Below are 23,286 nucleotides of genomic sequence, written 5' to 3' on the forward strand. Positions count from 1 at the left end.
ATTTCTGAACCCACTGATGTATAAACAAAAGAAAAAAAGTCATTAAAGACCCGTTCTGATAAAAATTGGGTTTTTACCATGTTCTTGTGGCATTTTTCTGATGATGGAGGACATATATGATGAAAATTAAGCTTAAAATTGCATTTCTGAGTATTTCTTTATTCAAATTATAAAAATATTGTATTTGTTACGTAGAAAATAGGATCGGCGGCCATGAGCTCCCTGCTCCGCTCCATTCTGATGTATCCGCTTGCAGACAAATAGATGCATCAGAATTTTCGTTTTCCTCGTCTGAGCTGGCACTTGGCTCAAACTGTATGACTGGATAGCTCCAATACTACTTGCTATTTTTGTTGCACCGCTAATGTTAGGTTGGGGTTGGTGAGGGGCTGTATGTTAGCGGGAGAGTGTACCCTGAGAGCTGTCACTAATGGGGAGGGAGGGGAAGGGGCCAAACTCAGAGGTGAATTTCTAATGAACTCCTGCCTCTGGGTTCTTATGTGTTAAAGTAGATCAAAAGATGATCGGAGTAGGTGTTTAAATGTATTGATTTGTATTTTTTCTCTACATACACCCTCTCAGGTTAAAGACTGCTGATTAAGACCAAATCATACAATACTGATTGTCTGATTTGATGCAACAATGGCTGACAGAAAGCACCCTAAATGGGTTTAAACCTGTAAATGTTTCCAGTCAGGGGAAATACACAGAAATAACCTTTATGCAAAAGAATTGTAGAGATACACAATAGGAGCTTCTCAGCTATCTCAGAACTACTATGAAACGAGTTTTATTGATTAACTTTTGTTTTGATGTTTCAAAAGACTTTATTCATCACGAATGGCTGGTGTTTCCCCTTTCCTCTTATGTTTCAAGTAAAATCTCAGCCGTTATGTGAAGTTTGTGCAACTTCTTTCGGCTTTTTCCTTTTACTATCTATATTACAAAAGGCAAGGGTTTTCTTTAGGGTGGACTTTATCTGTGGTGTCCCTAATCAGATCAGTGTATTTGTATAATGGACAATTCTGTGAGTCTTTTAACCTTTTTTCCTCAAACCCATTTCTGCTATTGTTCTTTTTTATGCTTCTCTGCACAAAACAAGCGCTAGCACTATGTGTTGCACCTCAGTGAACCACAATGAATGTTAAACACAGCGGTAAGGCTCATGCAGTTGCAAGGTAAATTACATTTCCTTTTGATTCCGTGTCCCCACCAGACAAAAGACAAACAGGTAAAAAGACAGACAAATAATAACTACCATCATTTTAATTGAACTTGAATGGGATCCAACTTTTATTTTGGAAGAAAAAAAATAAAATTGTTTCCTTTCCTAAAATTCTATTTCTTTGTCCCAGAACCCCTAAGAAATTGTAGTTTAATGAAGCAGCAAGCTTGGTGTTTCCTGTCAACCTGTCTGCTGAGATGTCAGATAAATTATCCTAAATACGAGTTTTCTCTATTTGGGAATTTAGTGCAGATTTTTTTCAATGCTTTTGTGAAAGCAGTTACCTCAAATCTCAAGTATGGGTAACAAATAAGCTTTATGGAAAGATGCATACAGAGAGAAGAAACAGATTAGATGATTAGTTTGGGACATGGACCTGAGATTTGGACTTAGTGTCTTTTAATGTTAAAACTTTAGATGGTTGCAGTCAGATCTAAAAACAAGCCAAGATCTCTTCCCTATTCTCTTGTGGAAATACCTATCAGTCTTGTGTCCATGCTGGCTTTCATCACAGTTTAGGATTACTCTTTTTTTATTTTCAAGCCAGTACAGGGTCAGACCTGTCAGTATGTCTCAGACCTGTTATCCCTTTGTAATCCCACTCAGCATAAGATCCTCAAATAGGGGCTGTCTATCTGCTCTGACCTTCCCATTGAGAAAAGCTTTGAAAATATGTTTCATTTTTCCTTTACTCATTTGATATTTCCTTTTAGAGTTATTGCACTCATGTTTTTTTGTTTTGTTTAATTGTTTGTTTATTTCTTGCTCACCTTCTCTTTTTTGATGCATTGGAAATCCCAGTCATAACAAATGAGGTTTTTTGTTAGAGAATAAAAAAAGCTGATTAATCAGACGTAAAATGACACAAAGCCTAAAAAAATTAAATTAGCAAACTATTTTACAGTTTTAAAACACTGGAAAATGAATTTGTACTTCCTGTCTTTGGCTGGAATAAAGTTTGGACCTCTTAAAGATGGCCTACATTTCTTTAAAGGTTCAAGGGTGAACTAAGATGATGAAATCTTTCTTGACCATGTGCTGCTAAAACTTGCTTACTCTGTGCTTTTTTTGTACTCCACCCATCCTGTTGTAAAATGGACTAAAGCCATTTATGCTCTTAACTCTGCAGCAGGTTGCAAAGACATACTCAATCTTCTTTGGCCTCTGCAACGTAAATAAGCACTGTGTTTCTTAAACTTTTGCAACCGTTTTAATGTCTAGATTTTGTGGGTTTGCTCCTATTATTTAAGTGTCACCATCGAAATTCCAGTGGTAGGTTTCATGATTCCATCTAAGCATTTCAGAACAGAAAAAATAAGCCTCAGTTAAAACTGTTATTACAGAGAATAACTTTGTCATCTCTTTTTTAACCTTTTAATTTACAAGGTTTTAGAATAATGTATGTTTTTCTGCTACCAGTAATGCACTGAAATAGATGACTATCTGCAGCTTTTGGTGAAATTACTGCTGTGGCCAAGAAATGCAGTTTTCTATCCAAGTTTCAGTGTTTCCTCCTATTACAGTAATTTTGTCCGTTTTTTTTTTTATATGATTCTGCAGTCACTGTAAATAAAACCAAAGTAAAACCACAACCCCAAACCTTCACTTTGGAAAGACGTGTTTCTCTTCTTTGTTTTGCTCATAAAATATCTTTTCCTATGTCATTCAAATTTGACAGGAATTTACAAAACATCAAAATTGGTTAAAAAAGAAAAAAAGGGGGGGGGGGGTAGTAAGTAGAATATTATGAAATTAATAGGTTTATTTGTGAAACTTAATTTGCTCAGTCTATGTTCTCAGATTATAAAAAGTATTATTTATCCTGGTCTTTCCTGTGTTTACTTTAGAGGTAGACCAAAATTGGACCTGATAACTCTTTTTTTATACTTTTCATTTATTATAAGCTAACGCATGATCCAAATCTTAATCTGGAATACTGTGTGAGGGATACAAAAAACAGATTTTTGGTCCAGGCTAATTTCTGGTGTTCAATTCAGAATGCTGGGACCCCAACATGTCTGCTAAGGTTTGAGTTTACTTTGTGCCTGAGTTTGATCGGGGAAATACCTGTTTAAACTTTGGAAACATTGGGTGCTTCATGTTGGGAGTGATTTTGTTTTTTAGAGGTTTAAAAGATTAAGACAGCCTGGATTATAAATTACATGGCCCAGACTACATGAATTATGAAAGATTATTTGACTAAAAACTAGGCCAAACATGAATTTGATTAAATATAGGCCAATGTGAAGCAGTATATTAAGAAAACATATTAAGAAATCGGATAATAAAGGTGTATTTTAATGTCGGAAAAAAATACTTGTTTTATTTATAAATGTTGGAGAAATATAGATAACAAAATTCAGAAAATGATTTTTAATTTGAAGTCTTGCGCATTCAACCAGATTTAGAGCGTCTCTGGCGCCCTCTATCGTCCGAGCAGTGACAGTGAAAGCATGAAGCGTGTTATTATCGCTTACAGGTCCGGGGGCTCTCTCAAAATGTTCAACAACCACCTCCTGTAGGGACTGCCTCCACCACCCCCATCCTACCCCACATTAGCACGGAACCGCAGGGCACGACTCGTTGCCGGTCCGGGCCCTCCTCCGGGGCTTCCTGAGCCGGTGTTTGATTGGATTAGAGTAGGCTTGCCTTTGCCCTCTAACCCCGCTGATGGTGGCTCGCTGCTTCCTGCTCCCTCCGCTCCGCTTTGCCGACTAAGGAAGGCTGCCGAAGCCGCTCAGCGAAGCTGCCCGCGCGGACACAGCTGACCGGGACAAGCCGCTGCTAGTGGCCCGAGACGAGCGGAGCGGGGAGACGGTCAGACACACGGCCGGGCGGACGGGGAGAAGTCGCAGCCATGCGGAGGAAATCGAGGATATTGTTGTGTTTCGCGGTGCTGTGGGTGCTGGGGATTGCCTACTATTTCTATTCGGGAACAACGCTCAGTCGAAAGGTAGGATTTCCGTTCATCGACTGCTGCCGGTCCGCCCGGCGCCCGTCAGACAGAGCCACACTTCGAGGACAAAGCTGATGTGATTCGGCGCCGCTGCCCTCGTCATGGGGGGCGCTCCCTTTCGCTGTTGCGCGGTTCGGTGAAGATTTTGATGAACGGCCTGCTAGTATCACAGTGGGCAGGATTTGATTTGGGGGTGGATGGGAGGGAGGGAAGGGGGTGAACGGCGACCGTTGGTCTGGACGGTCGGCGTGTTCAGACCTCCCGGTATGCCGGCGATCTCCGCGCCGTCCCGGGGAAAACGGAGAGCGCGGTGACGCCGGGGGAGTCAGCTGAGTCCCAGAGGATGTGTGGACGCTGGGAAGCGTGGAGGAGGCGTTGGGAAATGAGGCTGCTGGCCTGGCTCTTGAGGCCGGGGGATGGGGGGTTTAGTCTGTGGAGCACGTCAGCACAAGCTGCCGCCGAGTAATGAGCAAAGACCAGGAAGTGTGTGTGAAATTTAAAGCCCCCAAATAACTGCCATTTATTTCTCATGGTTCCAAGCAGAGTTTGAAACATTCCCTCGATTCCACTCAGTGACCCCCATCCTGAACCATTAATAAGCATTTCAACAGCTGTGTGGTGTTGTAGGAACATGAAACTTCATGAAACTAAACACTGAAAAATAAAAAATACAAAATGAGATTCTACTTAATCTAACAAGAAGATTAAGCACTTTGTCCATCTTGAAATGTGGTTGTTTGATGGCTGACACCATTCAAATGCAGCAGATTGACCTCTAAAGCAGGGCATCTGGTGTTAAATATTCACTTTAAATACATAAATCATTGGCTTTACAAAGACAACCTTCATTTCAAAGAACTGTAAATCTGTTTTTTTATTAAATCAAAGTGGATATATGCATGCATGTGCTGGATTGGGATTATATGCATGCATGTACCTTTTTAAACAGATTTATCACTCTGATATGATCTAAGACATGGGGATTTTTGCAATTGAGGGTAACCTGAGAGCGAGTTTTTCTTATTTACCTTTACATCCTGGTGGATCTACCTGTAAGTTGAGGTTGTCTGTTTGCTTTGCCTCTGCTGCTCTTGCAGTTGCCTGTGTGTGAAGAAGACCCGTGTCTTATTTTAGCCTATCTTTCATTGTTGTACTTGCTTTGCACCAGCAGTCCCTTTTACATTTCAATAAGTGATATCTCAGCTTATTGTGTGTGTGTGTGTGTGTGTGTGTACTGCATACATTTTATTGAGCTTTTCAGCAGAGTCAAAGTGACTAAACTACTGTGAGAAACTTTTTCCAGAGCCGGATTGTTAGAGGTGTTAATAAGGGCGGTGGAGAGATCTCTTGACAAAGGCGTGTGCACAGAAGCAAGGCAACACGGCTTTGTTTGCATTGCAATTTTTTGCAGACTGAGACATTCTACTGTGCTTCAGAGGAACGGGAAACTGAAAAATGGAACGGAAAATGTTGCAATAAAAGATGAAGCAGAGGGATCTTTAAGGTCATTGGAGGCTGGATCCGTCTGCATCAAGCAGAATAACTGAAAGCAGCCATACCCAGTAAGGCTCCACCAGAAGGACAGTACATCTGTTTTAAGCAGTTTGGTCATACTTGTAAGGGTAGTTTGCTGTCGCATCCTGCTTCAGTTTGAGGGGAGGGGATATATATCCCTTTAGGGTAAAACCTATTAACTTTTTTGAATATTTCAGAAGCAGAAGCCCAAACTGACCATGGAGAAAACCTGTCGTTCCCTTATTTTTAAACCTATGATAGTCATTTTCTTAAATAATTGTGAGCTAATGAACTTTTTTTGCTTTCTTCCATGCATGCGGCTGTGTCTCGCACGCTCTTTTCCAGCGCCGTGTGTTCAAGGTCACACTTTTTACCAGGTTATCTCAAACGGGCCCTTCTGAAGAGTTTGCAGGACAGTGTGTCTGCAGGAAAAGAGTTCCGCTGGCATCTCCGGCTCAGTCACACACTGATGCTTCTCTGGCTCCTCACTTCAAAGCACTCATCCAAACGCATTTTCATTACTGCCGGCTGAGAAGTCCCCACTATGTGCAGCTTGAATTGCTTTGCTGTTGCTTTTTAGTATTTGCTGTGTTTGGAAGAAAGATGATCATTATTATTGTAAAAGAATATTTGTCTTTGGATAACAAAAAAGTTCAAGAGAACACTTTGTAGATAATAAATTATAATTGTATCCCTGTTTGTGACTGGTAACCACTCTATTCCTCTTTTAATTATCACAGCAATGGTTTTATTCGACCGACCTTAAGGCAACTGGACCTTATCTGCATCATCTTACCTTGTAAGCTGAGAGGAGTTGTGTAAAAAAACAGACTGTTTTTACCGTCAATGGCTGTGCAATGTTTCCACCCAAACTTACACACAGACTCAACATTACTTAGCCTCTCAGCATATTGACATTTACTTAATAGGTTTGAAGTTTAACCAAATCTGAATAAATCTCCTTGAGTGATGCAGAGTGTGGATGTGAATTGTTCTCCGTCTCCCTACACTCACTGCTGTCCTCTTTAGGAGACACCCAGACGCTATGCGAGCTGCTTTTTGTACACAAGAAGACAATATTGCTCACATGAGCCAGCTGCCTCATGAAAATGGCACCATTTAAAAAAAAAAAGAAAAAAAAGGGTTTTCCTTGTGGAAGAGAATGAAGAGGGAGTTTTTTTTTCCTCCTTTAGCTGTTCCACGTCTAGCTTCCTGACTAGCATCAGGTTGTGGAAAATGATGGTCAAAGCAGCAGAAAGTCGCATTTATGAAATAATCTCTTTCAGCGAGAGGAAAGGACAGAAAGCAAAAACTCAAATTCAATTAAAGATGAGCATATGCTTCAACCAGTTTTTTTCAAAAACAGATTTACTCTCTAATTAAACATTAAAAGAGAGTTTGCAAAAAATGACAAGTCACCAACATATTCTGTAATGTCCTATGATAATGAAATCTGCAGGTTAGCTGTGACTGAAAGGTGCAACAGAGCCTTAGAAATCAGGAATTTCTGGATGTGCTTTGTGCATTTTTTGGAAACCTTCCCCTTTTGGGCCGCTGAGTCTCTGAAACTTATTTATTTTCCAGACAAGCAAACTGAGGGTTTGGAGAAAGATCACGTGTGAAACTGCTCAGTGAGGACCCAAGACCTAGAAATGGAAGCGTGTTATCTGCAGCCACTGCCCGTTGCTCAGGTTCATCGATGCGCCCGTCTGTCTTCACAGTTGCTCCAAATTTGGACATTGAATTTTAACAACAAATATTAATGACAGGAAAAAAAGGAGAGTTTTTTTTTAAAGATCCCAGTCTGACAGAGAGAGTTTGGAGTAAGATACATTTCTTCCCCTCGGGACAGTAAGTCCAGACAGCTGTGGCATCAAATCTGTTGCATATGAACCAATTTTTGATGCAGGTTTTTATGTCTGACTTGAGTTCACCCTACACTTCAGCAGTTTGGCTTTCAGCTTAATGTTGTTATTCAAAAAACAACCTTTTGTATAAAGTGACTGTAAGTCCAAAATGGGTCATGGATATCACAGCAGAGCATTCGGAAAATGTTTACTCTGTGACACTTGGAGCATTGATCAGACTTTTTTTTTTTTTAGACTTCCTGCAGTTGTGTACAGCGGAGACACTTTTTCTCGAGAGCCGCGGTTTTGAAACCACTCGAGGCCTCTGCAGCTCAATGTGTTTACAGTACCAAAATACAATTGAATGCTCTCGGCCCTCAGATCCAATATTGCTAAACTAAGTAAATGCAGTTCCTCAGAGCAAACGCATGAATCAATGGGGCTCAAATGAAGCTGGGGGAGCTTTGATTCCTTTTTCAATGCGCAATTCTTGTTTGGATCATTGATTTTTGTGAATGTGGCTGGTAATGTGATGATTACAAATGCTCCACTTATTCAAGGAGTAATTTTAGAAGCTTTAGTCTTCTTTTTTGTGTACGTTTTTCTTTTCTTTCTTGAACAATAAATTCATCAAACTTGCTTTGAACAGAATAACTCTCTTTGTGCAGCTTCATAGTGGATTGTGCAATAGATTGTGGAAAATTAGTGATTTTCTTTTGCTCTGTGGATGATGTTCAGCAGACAGAAGCTTAAAAACATAATGTGGATGTTTAAAGTGTTTTACATGTTGATGAAATACTTTTAAATAATTTAAAAAACGATCATAAACAAATGAGCTTTCCAAGCATTTTATAGGTAGGTACTGGGAATTAAAAAAAAAATCTTAAGATTGGTCATCCCAACTCCAAAACTTTGTTGAAGCAACATTTGTGTAAAACGGCACTGTCTTTTTGGTTAAAAGTTAGTGAGTTAAGGAGGTCTTAACTATTGTTTTATGTTGTTTTTTATCTGTATATCATAAGTTTTTCATAGATTTCCCCAAAAAAGGGTTAAATTAATAATTAATAATAAAATAATAAGAATAAATGTGGTTTATTTTGTACTTTTACATTTCAAAAATACCTTAAAGGTGGTCGTGGTGCAGAGTTAGAGCCGTTGACCTCTTATTGGAGGATTGCAGGTTTGGTTCCTGCCTTGCCTGCCCATGTGTCCTTGAGCAGCACACTGAATGTCAGACTGTGTGTTGGATGAATGGGACTGCAAAAGGGAAGTAGAAGTTTATCGCTATGCTATTTACCATAAATTTCAGAGTAATCAGTTAAGTCGAGCTTCACTTTGATCCTTATATAGCTATAAACCAAAATTCTTATTAAAGCAGTTTTCTCTGATTTTTTTTTAATTCCCAGGCAGAAAAACTGTTTTTCTTCTGTTTTCTATGTAAGAATTTATATTTTGACAACTCAAGTTTCATCTTTGAACGGTTGAAATCATGAATTATTTGAAAAATATTTTTTCTTCTTAAATAAACTATACTAGTTTTGAATGGATAATGAAAATAAATCAATATACAATCAAATTGTGTTACATTTTAGATCATATTATAGTTGAAATCAAGAAGATTCAGTAGTGTGGCAGTGATTCATTCGCTTTACTGAAAGGATCTAATGAGTTGAACTACTTGAAAGTTAATACAAATACTTTAAGAAACAATTCTGCAGTTTCTTTGTTTTCCTGTCAAATCTTTTTCAGAAATGAGTCCAGAAGTACAGGAAAGTCCAGTCCTGGCAGCCTGCTTGACAAGGTTCCTCTATCCGTTTGAATTCTCTTCATGAAGCGTGTCCTTTTTTTAACTCTCTGTCCAACATTGGGGCAGTTTTTTTTTTACTGAGCTAGAAAACCAATAAGTTACAAGTTATCAATTCCGATTTTTAAATACATTATTAATGCCAGAACAGAAATGTATCCAAACCTATATTTTTGTTTTTTTTATCAACAAAATAGACACAAAAAGGTTGTGCAAATATGCAAACAAACAAATTGAACAAACAAGAGGGTAAAAAAAAAAGGAAGTTTAGTTGCTGTTACTTTGGCAGAGTGTGAGTCTGATAAAAGCCTTCATGAATTTTGCATTTGTGTGTTCTAATCCGAATTATGTTTTTTTTTTTAAAACAATTTTCTTCTTCGCCAGATGAAGAGCGTTTATTTGAGAAAAAGATGTTTATTGTTCCTGGGAGTCTCAAAGAGCTGAGGCCTTTCAAAGAGCTCTTTCTTAGGCTGAGATTGATTTAAAAGCACTTCCCTTCAGGTTTTATTCATCAATTGGAGTCTAAACATGATAGTTCGGTCAGTACAAGGTGGGTTTTTAGCAGCAATTTGAGCTCCTGTTATCGGACTAAATTTCCAAATATCGACCTGATATGAGGAACAGATTTGCTTTTTGCCCTTTCTATGGCAAGGACATTCAAATGTGGAGCATTTTATATGCAAATGCAGCAGCCATCCATGACGCTCTGGTGGTTTATGCTCTCTTTGCCACAAAAATACCTGAAAATGACAAAATCGAGCAGATATTTCCCGGATCCCTTCAATCCAAGCATCTATGGGGGTTTAACAGCACAGACGTCTAAAGCTGATGCTGCCCTCTGTTTTCATCTGTGACGTTTTTAGATGGGATGTCGCTTACTTTATTTTTTTATTTTAAAGCTGCTCCATCTGATTTGCTTTTAGCTGTTGGTTTCAGCTGACTTTCAAATAAAAGGTTCAAAAAAAAGAAACAGACAAAAGGGTGGTGGTGCCTGTAAACGTAAACTCCATCCACCCACCTGTTTCTTAGGCCGACACATTTGCAGCAGATGGATGATTCATCTGTTACGGTTGGGTCACAGATTCCTTATTCTTGTTTTGTGTCCCCTAATAAACTTTACATAAAACATGGGTTTTTTTCAACATATTGAAAGTAATCACAATAGATGAGTGCCTTTTTATAAAGTATTGGAAAGTTGATCTTTTACAATATAAAAATCGAATTGCACTAGTCTCCCAGTGACTATATCAAAATTATTTGGTAATTCTTTGCAGTTTATGACGAGCTTTAATAACCTTTTGAAAGGGGAAACCAACATTTTAACCTTTATTTTATTTTTGGGCAGAGTTTAGGTAATTAAATAATCAAACAAAATTATTTTGTGCACTTTAATTTATCTATATCTATATCTATATCTATATGTTTCCTTAAATAGACCTTATTGTTGGTTTAATGTAAAAAATAAAATTTTATAATTTGAAATCTTATATTTGTTTGATTTGTGTATCTTGAAAAAGAAAGGATAAATAGTTGAACTTTTGAACCGTAATCACATCCCTTCTTAAATTGTGTTTTCTGGCCCTAGTGTTGCTGGATTGTTCAGGTGATGGAGTTGTAATGAGCACTGGAAGGAGCAGTGCTGCACCCTGCAGAGGAACATGCAGAACATGTATTACCCGTCTCTCCACTGACCGCAGGAATGCAGCACAGTTTTTCTAAGCTGTTGCAGTTTGGAAGTAACTGAACAAGCAACTTAAAGTAACTTAAGAACAAGACGATTAAAATGATAATGATTTAGTATTACCACAAGTTATCTTAGCATTGCTAACTTATTACATCATTTTTTTTCTGAGCTGTAATATCAATTTTCACTCATAAAACATAGAAAAGTACTATTTATACTAGATTTTGACATATGGTGGCAAAAAATTTGAAATTTATTTGAATCCAGTATTTGAGTTCAAGCTTCATAAAAAGCTATAAAATGTTGAAAAAAAAACAAAGTTTGACTTTGTTTTTAAATCCTTAATTGATGTTGCACCACAGGACCTCTGAGTTTCTCTCCCTGTTCAGTGCAGCCTCCTATCAGCTGATCGGTTTCTCCTGAAAGTCCAGGAGGAATCTCAGAGGAGATTTTTTGTTTTAGATCTGTGCATAGAAGCTGTGGAACGCTTGGCCACAGAACCTATGTCAAGTTCCTTCATTGTTCAAGGCTACTTTTACAGCAAAGCGTTTGACACAGCATGAAACTCTGCAGCTGTTTTTGTCTTTCTTTACTGCTTTTTTTCATACGGTAATCTTTACTGCTTAGCTGCTGTCACAAAGGAATTCCCCTCATGCGATCGTAAAGTATTCTACATTTTATTCTAATCTATTTCACTTTATTTATTTTACCCTTTTAATTTATTTTTTTGATTTATCTTATTACATTTTTTGAAACAACTGTTTTGATGTCTTATGGTTTTCTTATTATACAGCACAGTGTTTTGCTACGTCGTATTCAGATGCCATTTAAATACATTTAATTCAATTCTACCTATAAAAACTTCATCCTCTCAGTGTCGTGCTAAATGACACAAAGGCCACGCTGAGCCCGAATTTAAACCTTTGACCAACCGATTTACACCTAAACAAGCTTGGCTACAGCCACCCTTGTTGGAGGATTACTTTTCAGTATTTTTAAAACCACCAGTATTTTGTGTTTTTAGTTATTTTTTAAACAAAACTTGAACTTAAGGACGCTTTTGAAGAACTCGTTCTGACCTCTTTTCAGATGTAATCTGTAGTTTCTTGAGTGCTGAGTCATTTTATGAGATAACTGCAAAGAAAATGTTAAATGTTAACTTGGCCAACAACTTTTTTTAAAATCTGCTGTAACAGAAGGATTTAATTGAGATGGAATATTTTGAGCATTATTTGTCATTTCTGTTTAGCCGTAAATGCTCTTTGAAGACTTTTTTTTTTTAATCTGCAGGTCTTTTATCACATTTTGTTCTTTTTTTAACTCCATTTTTCTCTCAGTGATGTGTTTACTGTTTTAATTCCATGTCAGAAGGAGCTTTGTTGTGTCTTTGTAGATCTAGAGAAACTTTATAACAGGATACAGAGAGAAAGGAGCTGTGGTTTTGGATGAGGACGTCTAGAATGACAGAGAAGTACGTTGGAAGTGTGCAGGACATGTATGAGATGTAAGAGAGAGGTGAGATTCAATTTACAGTAATTAAATTCAATTTTATTGATATAGCCCAATATTATAACACAGTTGTCTCAACGGGCTTCACAATCATACAAAACATAAAATCAGTTATAAAATACAAAAGCTGATGGCTAAACTAAACAGACTAAAAACTAAATCCCTGCCCTTAGACCATCCTTCACCGGTAAAAAGAAAAGAAAAAACAGATTCCCGGAGAAAAGATCCTAAGGGGGTGTCCTCATGAAGGAGGGATCCTCTCCCAGGACGGACAGTCGATGTACAAGGACTCTTAGAGAGGAATTAGCTTATCTAACTATACAACTACATTTTTGAGTAGTGTAGCGGATGGGCTTCATCCAGATGGAACTGTGGGACAGCTGAGGGCGTGAGACAAGCCAGAGGCGAGGTCCACTGCCAATCCAGGAGCACGGACAAGCCATTGGCAAAGTCCAAGGCCAAGGATAGGAACACAGGCAAGCCAGAGGCGAGGTCTTCGGCTTAAGACAGAAGTACAGACCAGCCACCTGGAATCTGGAATCACTCCCGCTCTCCCGGAGGGAAGTGGGAAAGATGGACAACTCATGAATTGCACTCCACCAAACAGAGGCTAAATGATAAATAAATGATCAAGAATAGAGGACAGGAGAAGTAGATGAGAATAGAGGACAGAACCCCAGTGACCCATACTTTCCCTAGCTTCCATCTACAAGCAGCCTACAAGCAACTAATTATTCTTATTAAAATTTAATTCAAACATGTTAATAGCAGATGGTAATAATTACAATAATAGAAAATCTACACTTTTAACAATTACATCAATATAGAGACAATTAGTAAAAGATGTGCTGTAGGTGTTCAAAGTGGAGGTGGTACTGCACCAATGATCAGCTTTGACCTACTTAATTGTTGTGATGGATAGACTGACAGGTGAGGTTAGAAAGGAATATTCATGGTTCATGTTTGTAGATGGTGTTGTGATTTGTAGTGAGGCCAAGGAACGAGTGGAGGAACATCTAGGGACGGTGGAGGTTTGCTCTGGAAAGGATATGAAGGTTGGATGCAGCAGGACAAAGTATCTGTGTGTGAATTAGAGGGACTCGAGGGTTATTTTATGTTAGATGTTTTGGAGATTAGTGCATGGAAACCACACTGAGGTGGTTTGGAGATGTTTAGAGGAGAGACAGTGAGTTGGTAAAAGAATCCTGAGGTCGGAGCTGTAGGAGGAGGCCTGGAGGATGTTCAAGGATGTAGTGAAAGAGGACATGAGGGTGGCTGGTGTGAGCGTGACGGACCCAGAGGATAGGGTTAGATGGGCGCCATGATTTATGGTGGCGCCCCCTAAAGGGTGTAGCTGAGAGCAGATGAAGCGTGTGAAGCTGTTTTGTCTCAGTGCAGCTCTAAACTTCTCAGCTGAAGCAAAGTTCAGTTATCTCAGTGTGAGGTGCTGTCACTCTGCTCAGCTTTGCTTAAGGGAAGGCCACTGTTTGACCATACTCAAAACTCACTGGAACACAATAAGAACTCCAGCTTCAAAGGTTACGCTTTAAGGTTAATAACCAACACTAGTAAAATAAAAATAAAAAATAAAAAATAAGCTCATCAAGCTTCCTTTTAAATCATGGTTTAATGGCTTCCAGGAAATAAAAGTGCTGATTCAGCTCTGCTAGCCTGTTCTAACACTAACGAGATAAAGAAATATTTGAAGGCCCACCATATGTGACCATAGGACAAGAACAGATTCGTCTCATCGTCTTGTATTTGCAAAATAAATCCGTCAGTTAAAGTCAAAGGATACCATCTTAAACTACTGTCAGCTCTCCACAGTAAAAAAGGAAAAGTTGAGGTCAAGGTGTTGAATTTCTTTAAAAAAAGTTGCTGCATAACTATTTAGATGTTTAGTATTTGGGCTGTTTTATTTTTACATACACCTAAAGAGCCAGTTTGTCTCCGTGATATTGTTATCATGTTTAGATGTTGCAGCAGCAGGTCTGTAGATCCTCTTAGGCCTCTTCACGGCTGTCGTAAAAGCTTTAAAGGTTTCTGGATCTCCTATACTAACAGATTAGAGCTTTTTAAGAGCGTCTTTGTGTTTTTTGCCTTAAAAGGTATGTTTGATTTCTCTCTCCTCTCAGCTCTGTGGGGGTGAAGCAGACGCGATAAAGTGTCAGGGCCAATCAAGACGAGCTAAGAATAGCTAAAGTCTTAAATTTGGATTGGTTTGAAATGGGTTGTTGCACGCTTCCTCTGCCTACGGTTTAAACACTCAGCAGTCTACCGTCATTTTTGAGACCATGCCAAGACACTAAGTCAGTGTTGCGCTTTTGGAAGAAACACGAGTGCTTGTTTTTAGATTCAAAGCTGTGAATCTGCATCACCTACTCTGTATGTGGGAAAAAAAACATTTTCTTTCTTGCAGCAGATGTTGCTCCCCGTCAGCTTCGTTTGTTCTGAACACGCACTCACCTGCCAGCCTCCATCTCCTTATGACTCCACCTTCGGCTGCTTCCCACAGTCAGCATGACAGTGACCAAATATGTGATGCCCCGCGGGTCAGAGTTCACCTGTCAGTTAATGATCAACTCAGCAGCTAGCGACTGCAGCCTTCGACGGCCGACAGCAGAGTCAGGGAGGCCGCTGCTCCTGTCAGCTGACTGATGAAAATGTTTGAAAGCAGCGAAATGCAATTATGCTGTCAGAAACACAATGGCAGCATTGAGATAAATGTGGGGAACGGGGTATCTGGATCCATGTCTGGCTTAAAGCGAGAATGGAAATGGCGCTTGTGCGTGCAGTCTCACAAAGTACAAAGATTTGTCAAGGAGAATCAAATGAAGCGCTGCCTTATGGGTCTGCCGGAACATTTGAATGCATCAGCTCCATTTTGCTGTTGTTTTTGATGAAAAACGAAGTCTTAATAAAAGTTTTTGATACTTAATTGCTGGTTAAGAAAATGAATGCCGTAAAACTTCAGGTAGACATTAAATAACATAGAATATTAAAATCTTCATCATTAATCACTAATAAATGAATAATCCAAAATGCAATTTTGAGCTTAATTTTCTTTATATATGTCCTCCATCATCAGAAAAATAACAAAAAAGAATGATTGTAGTGGGTCTGGGGTTATGGATATTAGAAATAAGCAGGGCTAAATGAAAACGGTAACTCTTGTCTGTATAGAATCCATACATTCACCTCTTTTTGTAAAAAATAAATGTTTTTTCTGCATGTTGCAGCTGCAACATGATAAATAAGGAGCTTTTTGTGTATATTTTGAAGAATTAACAGTTGGAACAGCTCATAAAAATAGTCTTTAATAACTTTCTGTACATTTAGAATGAGACGCATCCTGATCCCCTCAAGGGAGCTGCATAACAAGAGAAGTTTATTACAAAAGGACTCTTCCCTCACACACAAGATCAGTCTCTGCATTTTAGTAAATCTGTTTACATATGTTCTCCTTTATAACTTAGTGTTCTGAGCTGTTTTTTTAATGTAAATACCTTTTATTTTATCACCTTAACAAACATTCTCCTTCTGCTAGAGTGTAAGACCAGTCATCTGGCAAACAAATCTTGTTTTTCTTCAAATGTGAAGCAGTTGTCATGGTGAAGACGTTGGGACTTAAATGAACTGAGATGGAAGTCTGAGATTCGTCCTTCATGACTGAAATTTAGTTTTTTTGATTGAAAACTAAAACAAATGACAATATGGTTTTTTTCAAAATATATGTAGATGAAGATTTTTTTTAATGTCTTTTTAATTAAAATTTGGGTGCATAAAGTACATAAATGCCTGATTTATTACAGAGAAGGGTATTTGTGAATGCATCATTAAACCAAAGCAGTTTTTCAATTTTTAGTGGTAAACTAGGATGTATTTGATAATGAATTGAAATCATAAAGCATACATTTTAATAATGAATAAAAACAGGTGGAAAGTTGGGGAGTTCATAAAACCCATTCGGGATTTGAAAAACTTCAAAACAAAAGGAAATTTGTTTTTTAACTTTGCTGTTTTAAATATAATATATAAAGTAATTTCATGTTATTTAATGTTGGATGGATCAGCTCTTTTTAAAGGGAACATTTATTATCAGACATAATCATATTCATTCTTTTATCACCTATTACAATACTCCTCTTTTTCTTGTACGTAATAGTTTTTACTTTACTGTGTTAAGCATAAAATGGAACAACAACCTCTGTGATCAATAATTCATGTCTAAATTTGTCCACATTCATTATTTGTGTGTTGCTGCACAAATGCAGCCTGGAGGGATGCAAATATAAACACAATTTTGTGATTTTTAATTCACTAAAAGACCATCTTTTTATGAAGACAATATAGAAAAGTCATATCAGATGTTTTTTCCTCCTTACATTAACAATTGCAGAGTTTTTTATTTACACTATGTGTTTGTCTAAAAAACAGTTTTTCAGCACGAGGTGTTCTTGTCGTTTAGCATCAATATTTTAGGAATATATGCAGACGTGTGGTAGTTACGAGTAATTTATGGATTATTTATAGCAATGTTTCCCAACCCTAGTCCTCAGATAACCCTGATCTGCACGTTTTACTTACATCCCTGGTCTAGATCCAATAGTCAATCACAGTCATTTCCAAATGCCTCGATCCTGGTGCTGAGTTTCCATTATAGAATCATTTAAAAGACGCTTTCCTGTTTTCCAAACAGAATTTCAAGCTCCAGCAGTTTCACACGCTTCATCTGCTTCATCTGAAGTGAGTCTGGGTTCAGGGAAGGTGGCAGCATCTCTGGATGAAGTTTATTTGTATTCTGTATGTTGAGGTGGCTCTGCTTACATTTTTGGATGCAGCTACAAACTGTGTTTATTTGTTGTCAGAACAAGAATTCTGTCTTTTGTGCAATAAAACTGCTGTTTGAAGGCGTCCATTCACACTAAATGACATCATTTGGTACATAGTTTTGGCAGGACTAAGCGTAACATTCTAAAATTGCTTCCACATTACCATCTGTATTTTAAGAAAACTGAACCGGATCAGATGTCTTTTGTTTCAGCGCAATCGGATTGTTAACCCGTTGCCCCAGGTGACCGGCTGTGGTGTAGAGTTCCTCATCGTTCATCAGTCCAGAGCTCAAGCAAAAGCACGTACAATCCCTGCTTTCATGTCATGTGCTCATGAAACATGAATGTTTACGTTGGCAATGCAGAAGTGACGTTCTTCAATGTTTGGATCTTACAGATGTAGTTTCTAGATCTCTACAGTGTTGTTTGGTTGTAAGTTAGAAAAGGTTTCTTGTGTAAACCTGGACTTTTAAAAGTTGACCAGCGTGCAGAATGTTAACGCTCTAATGAGGCATGCACAATCACCATTGTTTTTTTTTTACTCCAAACATTGCACAAGTTTAGAATAACAACTATTTAATTGGGAATAAAACAAATCTCCTTATGATTACCTAAATGCATTCAAATGTATTTAACAAAAAGTTTGTGAGGCACTTCTATGAAAATAAAGATTAGTTTTACATTAAAAACCTCATGTTTGACTTGCGGTGCACAGATATGCTTGACATTTCAACCAGAAAAGAGGATGAGCTTTCATTATAGAGTCATAAAAACAGTGAAAACACAAACACATTGTTGGAATACAGAAGACATCCTCAGTGAAGGCGAATCAAACCCAGACGTCGGCTTCTCGTTCTCTTTTAGACTCTTTAATTAGATTTTTTATTATTAAGCTTGTCTATGTTTTTTGTAAAGCCCTCCGAGATGTTATTTTTTTTGTTATGTTGTGAATTAAATAGTTAATTGAGGCTGAGACTCATAAATTCCTGGGATGAATGTGTTATTTGACACAGTGCTGAGCTCCAAAAAAGCACTTTCTCCTGCCTGAGACGGTCTGGCTTTCTGTTGACTGTAAAATTAGGTTTTCCAGGAAAGTTTTCTCTTTTTATACCACAGAAAATATTTATAGATTTTGAGCTGTACACTGCTTAACCAAAACTGCACATATGCTATAATAATACCAATTAACATGTATTTTGTTGCCATCAGATCTATTGTTTCAGGAAACTCATCCAAATCCCTTTGTTTTGGTCTTGCCACCTTTTGAAGGCATAATTTTATCACATAGAAAGACTGGGAGCTGCTTTTTCACAGATAATTTATCTTTTTTGTGTGTATTTAATCATAAGAACGCATGTTTTGGGTGCGGAAATGCTTGTGACAACAACTGCAGACCATCTCTGGAAGTTGAGAAATAACAATCGGTTCCTTTCAGCAGGGGAGAAGGGATGAGGAAGGTGGAGGAGAGTTTCAAAGAGTGGAAGGAGGATGAAGAGAGGTTGGGCTGAAAGCAAAGAAAAGAGAGGAAGCCAATGGTTGATGAAAGCGTTTGTAGGACTGAATTGATTCCAACATGCCCACTGGCTGCACCCCGCCACCCTGACCTACTTTTCCCTGGGCTCAGATGATTCAGGATTTCACTCCTGCTCCCTCCTCACCTCCTTCTGCATCCTCCCATGCGTTGCCTTAACCATTTTTCTCTAGCTTGTAACTCCTTTTGAAGCAAAAACTCAACCTAAACACTCTTCCCCCTGGAAACATCTTTAGCAAAAGTATCTATAAAAGTGCAGAAATACAAACTAAAGGTTGTAATATAACTTCTGTTCAGTTAGCATGAGGCAGCTCATGCGTGGTGTCAGTTTTTTATTAAAGCCAGAGGACAAATAACTTTTTTTTTATGCTGAACTGATGACTCCTTCGATCTGGCGACCTCCATGACGGCCTGTGCCCCTGTGTTCTGCTTTAGTTACATAAATCCTTTCACTGTCAGCAACATTTTCCATTTTCTGCCCTGCATTGTTTCTAAACTTTTTTTTTTTTCACTCCCGGCTGTTCTCCTGGGCAAAAACGCACAGAGTCCTACCCGTGACCCACACCCCTCACCCAACCAAAAAGGGGTGAGTGTACAGTGGACTAGGTCAACAATCTTGTCAATAACATGATGGTGTGCTTTGTGTGTTGAAGCTGTTAAGCCATCATTGACAAATGAGGGGACAGATGGTCCTCCTGAGGGGAGAGTGTTGGCCTGACTGCTCATTCCAGCAGTTAATGCATACTTATCTAATACGAGAAATCCCTCCTCTTCCTCCTCGTCTTCCTCAGGACAGTTGTGTTCTAGCATGACGTTGCTGCTGGATTTAAAATGAGTCGCATCCATTGGTTGTAATTACTGTTGTGTATCCATTGCTTTGCCTGAGGATGTTCTTGCATGGGAAAAGAGCCCAGATTGCAGCCCAGGGCTGGAGCAACAACAAAATCATTACAAGTTGTTGCAAACATTAGATTCCAGTCAGTCAGAGGATTTGAACTGGTTCCTGTCAGTTTGCCATTTGATGGCTGCATGGCCTAATTACATTCCTACTCCTATTATCTATTGCTTCTGATTTATCCTCAGCCAAAAATAAATGTTTAATAGAATAGAAACACTGCAGTTTCATCACTAACTATTGCATTTAAAGATTGGATTTCAAAATGTTTTGTTTTTGTTGTTGTGCTTTTGACAGACAGTAGTTGTTAGTGCATTTTTAGGTGTTTTGCTGTTTTTGTTAAAGAACAATAATGAAGGAAAAAATTTTCAGACACTTTTTATTTGATACAATATCAGCATGATTGGTAATTCCCCTCTTTTATTGGTTTGTTTAAATAATGTAAAGATTTGGCTGTTTGAAATATTCAAATATTTAAGTAATGTAAATGACCTTTTCTAAGTGGTGCACCAAAAGGCAAATTTGTAAAATTTCCAGCAAATGACCTCTGTAATTTTGTCCGACAACTATTTTAGCTGCAAAAAACAAACGATTAGATTTGGGACTTTGTTGGAGTTGGTGTGTGTTGTGTGTATGTGTATGTGTGTGTGTGGGTGTGTGTGTGTGTGTGTGTCTAAGTGTTTGTAGGATGCAGATGGGTTTTTTGGAAAGGTGCCAGGCTAACACACACAATTGTTTCATTGAACTGGCTTGGATATTTCCCCTCTTCTTGCTCACGAACACACATGCACGCACACAAACACACACACCATAGTGAGACTTGTCACACTTAGCTCAGTGCAGTTTGAATTCTCCACAGCTATTTCAAAGATCCTCAGTGTCCGTGCTGTCATTTGGATTTCCCAAACACTCTGCCCTTTATCTGAATTATTCTATCTGTGAGGTCATTGTCCAAGAACTTTTTTAGATTGTTTTTTAACATTTATCTTTTGCTTTTTTGTTATTGCTTTGTGATAGAAGTTCATTCATATTTTAAAATGAAAGTAACAAGCTTATGCTATAGGGTTATAAAATAACCAGAGATTCCAGATGTTTTTATCTAAATATCTGCCAAATAAAATAAATAAAGATAAAGATTTTTGACTTCTTTGATATTTTACTGTTTCATAAAAAAAGCAAGGCAGAGACGCTCACTTGTTGAGATTTCCAGGAACTTCCCTCAGACCAGGAGCTTTTTCTTTGTCGTTTCTACATGGAAGACCATGTTCCAGTCATTAACTGTGTATTAGAACTGGATTGAGTGAATGTGATATCACTCATAGAAAACTGCTTACTTCCAGCTCCAACAAAGTGAAGTCAATTTACTCGCCATTTTTTCATGATCTGGACACTGCCATGTTGGAACCAGACGTCGTCAGAGAAACAATCAAGACTGAGCAAGAATGGTTATTCGGACAAGTATAATGACTGAGTAATAGCTGTTTATTTCTCAATAGAAGTCTATTGGATTTTGGCTTCTTAGAAGCAACAGGTACTTCCTGTTTGGATTGAGAGCCCAGTTCCCATAAATAATCAATGGTTCCAGTTGATCAAAGGAAGATAAGCAGTTCTTGAACACAATAATCTATGTCAGCAGATGTGGGTCTGTAGTAGCTCTTTCTAGATTTTCCCACAGATGTTGGAAAACATTTCGATCACAGGACTCTGGGTCAGCACAGAGCCTTCAGCTTTTTCTAAAACCCATGAAACTTAAGTTGTTCTTGTGATCATACGCTGTTGCTCTAGACAACCTCTTATCATCTGTAGCTTTCTTCTCTATGTATTTCCTGGATTGTAAAAACGGGAATCCAAAGCAGTTGATTCATCTCATGTGTCTCTGCCGTTTTTGCCTTGTTTTTGATAAGAGGAGCTTTTTTCTGTATTAACTTGGATTCTTATATGCTTTTGAAACGCAGGCACATATTTTTAAAGCTGTTTTTAAAATATTTGATGGAGATGAGACATAAAAAGGTTTATTTTTCTCCAGTGAGTCACACTGTAGAAACATTGCTTATGCATCAACACACACAATCAGACAAGAAGTTTGTTTTGTTTTTCCACAGGATTTTTTCCATTATTATTTCTATGTCTTCACTGACCTTCGTTAGCTGGAGTTCTTTGGTTAAGTCTAAAGCTGAGCAGAAAGTCAAAACCAGACCAAAGTAACACAGTTTAACAAACAAAAAAAACGACCCACTAGCACAGCCTAATAATCTTTAACCTCTTATTTCCTTCTCATTTGTGGGTTGCGTGGCAAAAGATTTCAGCTCAAAACTACGTACACACCGACATTTGATGCATGTTCAAGAACGCGCTAAACGGGCCTTCAGCCCATTATCTTCACAGAAATTTCTTCTTATTTTTCTTTTTTTTTGCTGTTTACTAGCGCATGTCCCCCCCATACAGTTGGAGGAGGATTGGTGCAAAATGTTATTAGAGGGGTGAAAATCTCGCAAATCTTTTCCCAGGCTTTTTTTTCACAGCTCTATTCTAATATAAGAAAGACTTGGTGTCATATAATTCCAGTTGGGCACACACCACAATTATTAATTTCTTTTTCATGATCAATTTTAAATTGGTTGGCCCTTCCATGAATTAAAGGCGACGCCATCCATATGTCACTACCAAATCTGAGTCCCTGATTGGTCAAAGCTCATCTTGGTTTAACTTGCAACACATGTTCAATGGCTGCGGGTTTTGTACGTAGAGCCCCAAAACAGTCATAAAAACTTCCGTAGCTATGCCTGAACATGATAATTTTGAGGATTCCTGCTCTGACTCCAGTCCTGTGCTTATGTTTTCCATTTGTTTCCATCTGTTTGATTTTTTTGGGGTGGTGTTTATGCAGGTAGAGGTTGAAGGACTTGTTTCTCTTTCTTCGAGGGGAAAAAAACTCCTTCTTTTCTGCATAAATGGGTGTAATGCTGGGATGTCAACATAGTGTGTTTAATATTTCGTTCTATTTGACATGGTTAGTGTAATCCTTGCTGTGCCTTCTTTCTTAAAGAAGTGCTATCCGCTAACTAACTTTAAAATGTGAGTTTCCATGTCAGTAAGTCAGTGTGAGGTTTGTGCGGACTGAACTGAAAGTGGCGTGATGGACAAGGTCGGATTCTAAAAGAATATTGATGCTTATCTGACATGGCAGAGCACTTAAATTTGGCTTCTTCTCACTGAGGAGAACTGAATAAAAGATGCTTCTCCTTTTTTACGTTGAGGAGGTCAGGGTTGCCTCTACCTGTTGAGTGTCCTTAGCGCTGAAGGCTTAGAGCCATGCTCAAGGACACTTCAGCAGGACAGACGCTGTCTGATGCAGGGACTCCAACCTGCTCTCCATCAGCCTGCGGGCAACAGCCTGCAGCAGATGGCTAATAACTGATGACATTAACACTTTAGCTCCTGTGAACATGTCTGTAAAGACTCCATGTTTTTTATTGTAGAGGAGCAAA

At 38.3% G+C, this 23,286-nt stretch overlaps 1 protein-coding gene across 2 annotated transcripts in view; it reads left to right on the plus strand.

Moving 5' to 3' along the window:
* The first annotated feature begins 3,695 nt into the window (after window positions 1-3,695).
* The window catches only part of galnt2 (polypeptide N-acetylgalactosaminyltransferase 2), a 39,566-nt gene continuing 19,975 nt past the window's right edge, over window positions 3,696-23,286 (plus strand). The window contains exon 1 of one of the 2 annotated variants that reach the window (XM_011492332.3): window positions 3,696-4,178. In XM_011492332.3, the coding sequence (XP_011490634.1) occupies window positions 4,083-4,178 (96 nt within the window). In that variant the 5' untranslated portion in view covers window positions 3,696-4,082. The remainder of the gene's footprint in view (window positions 4,179-23,286) is intronic. The other variant, XM_004067373.4, reaches the window with a different exon arrangement.

This window comes from Oryzias latipes, chromosome 3, assembly GCF_002234675.1.
Source record: "Oryzias latipes chromosome 3, ASM223467v1".
Lineage (NCBI taxonomy): Eukaryota > Metazoa > Chordata > Actinopteri > Beloniformes > Adrianichthyidae > Oryzias > Oryzias latipes.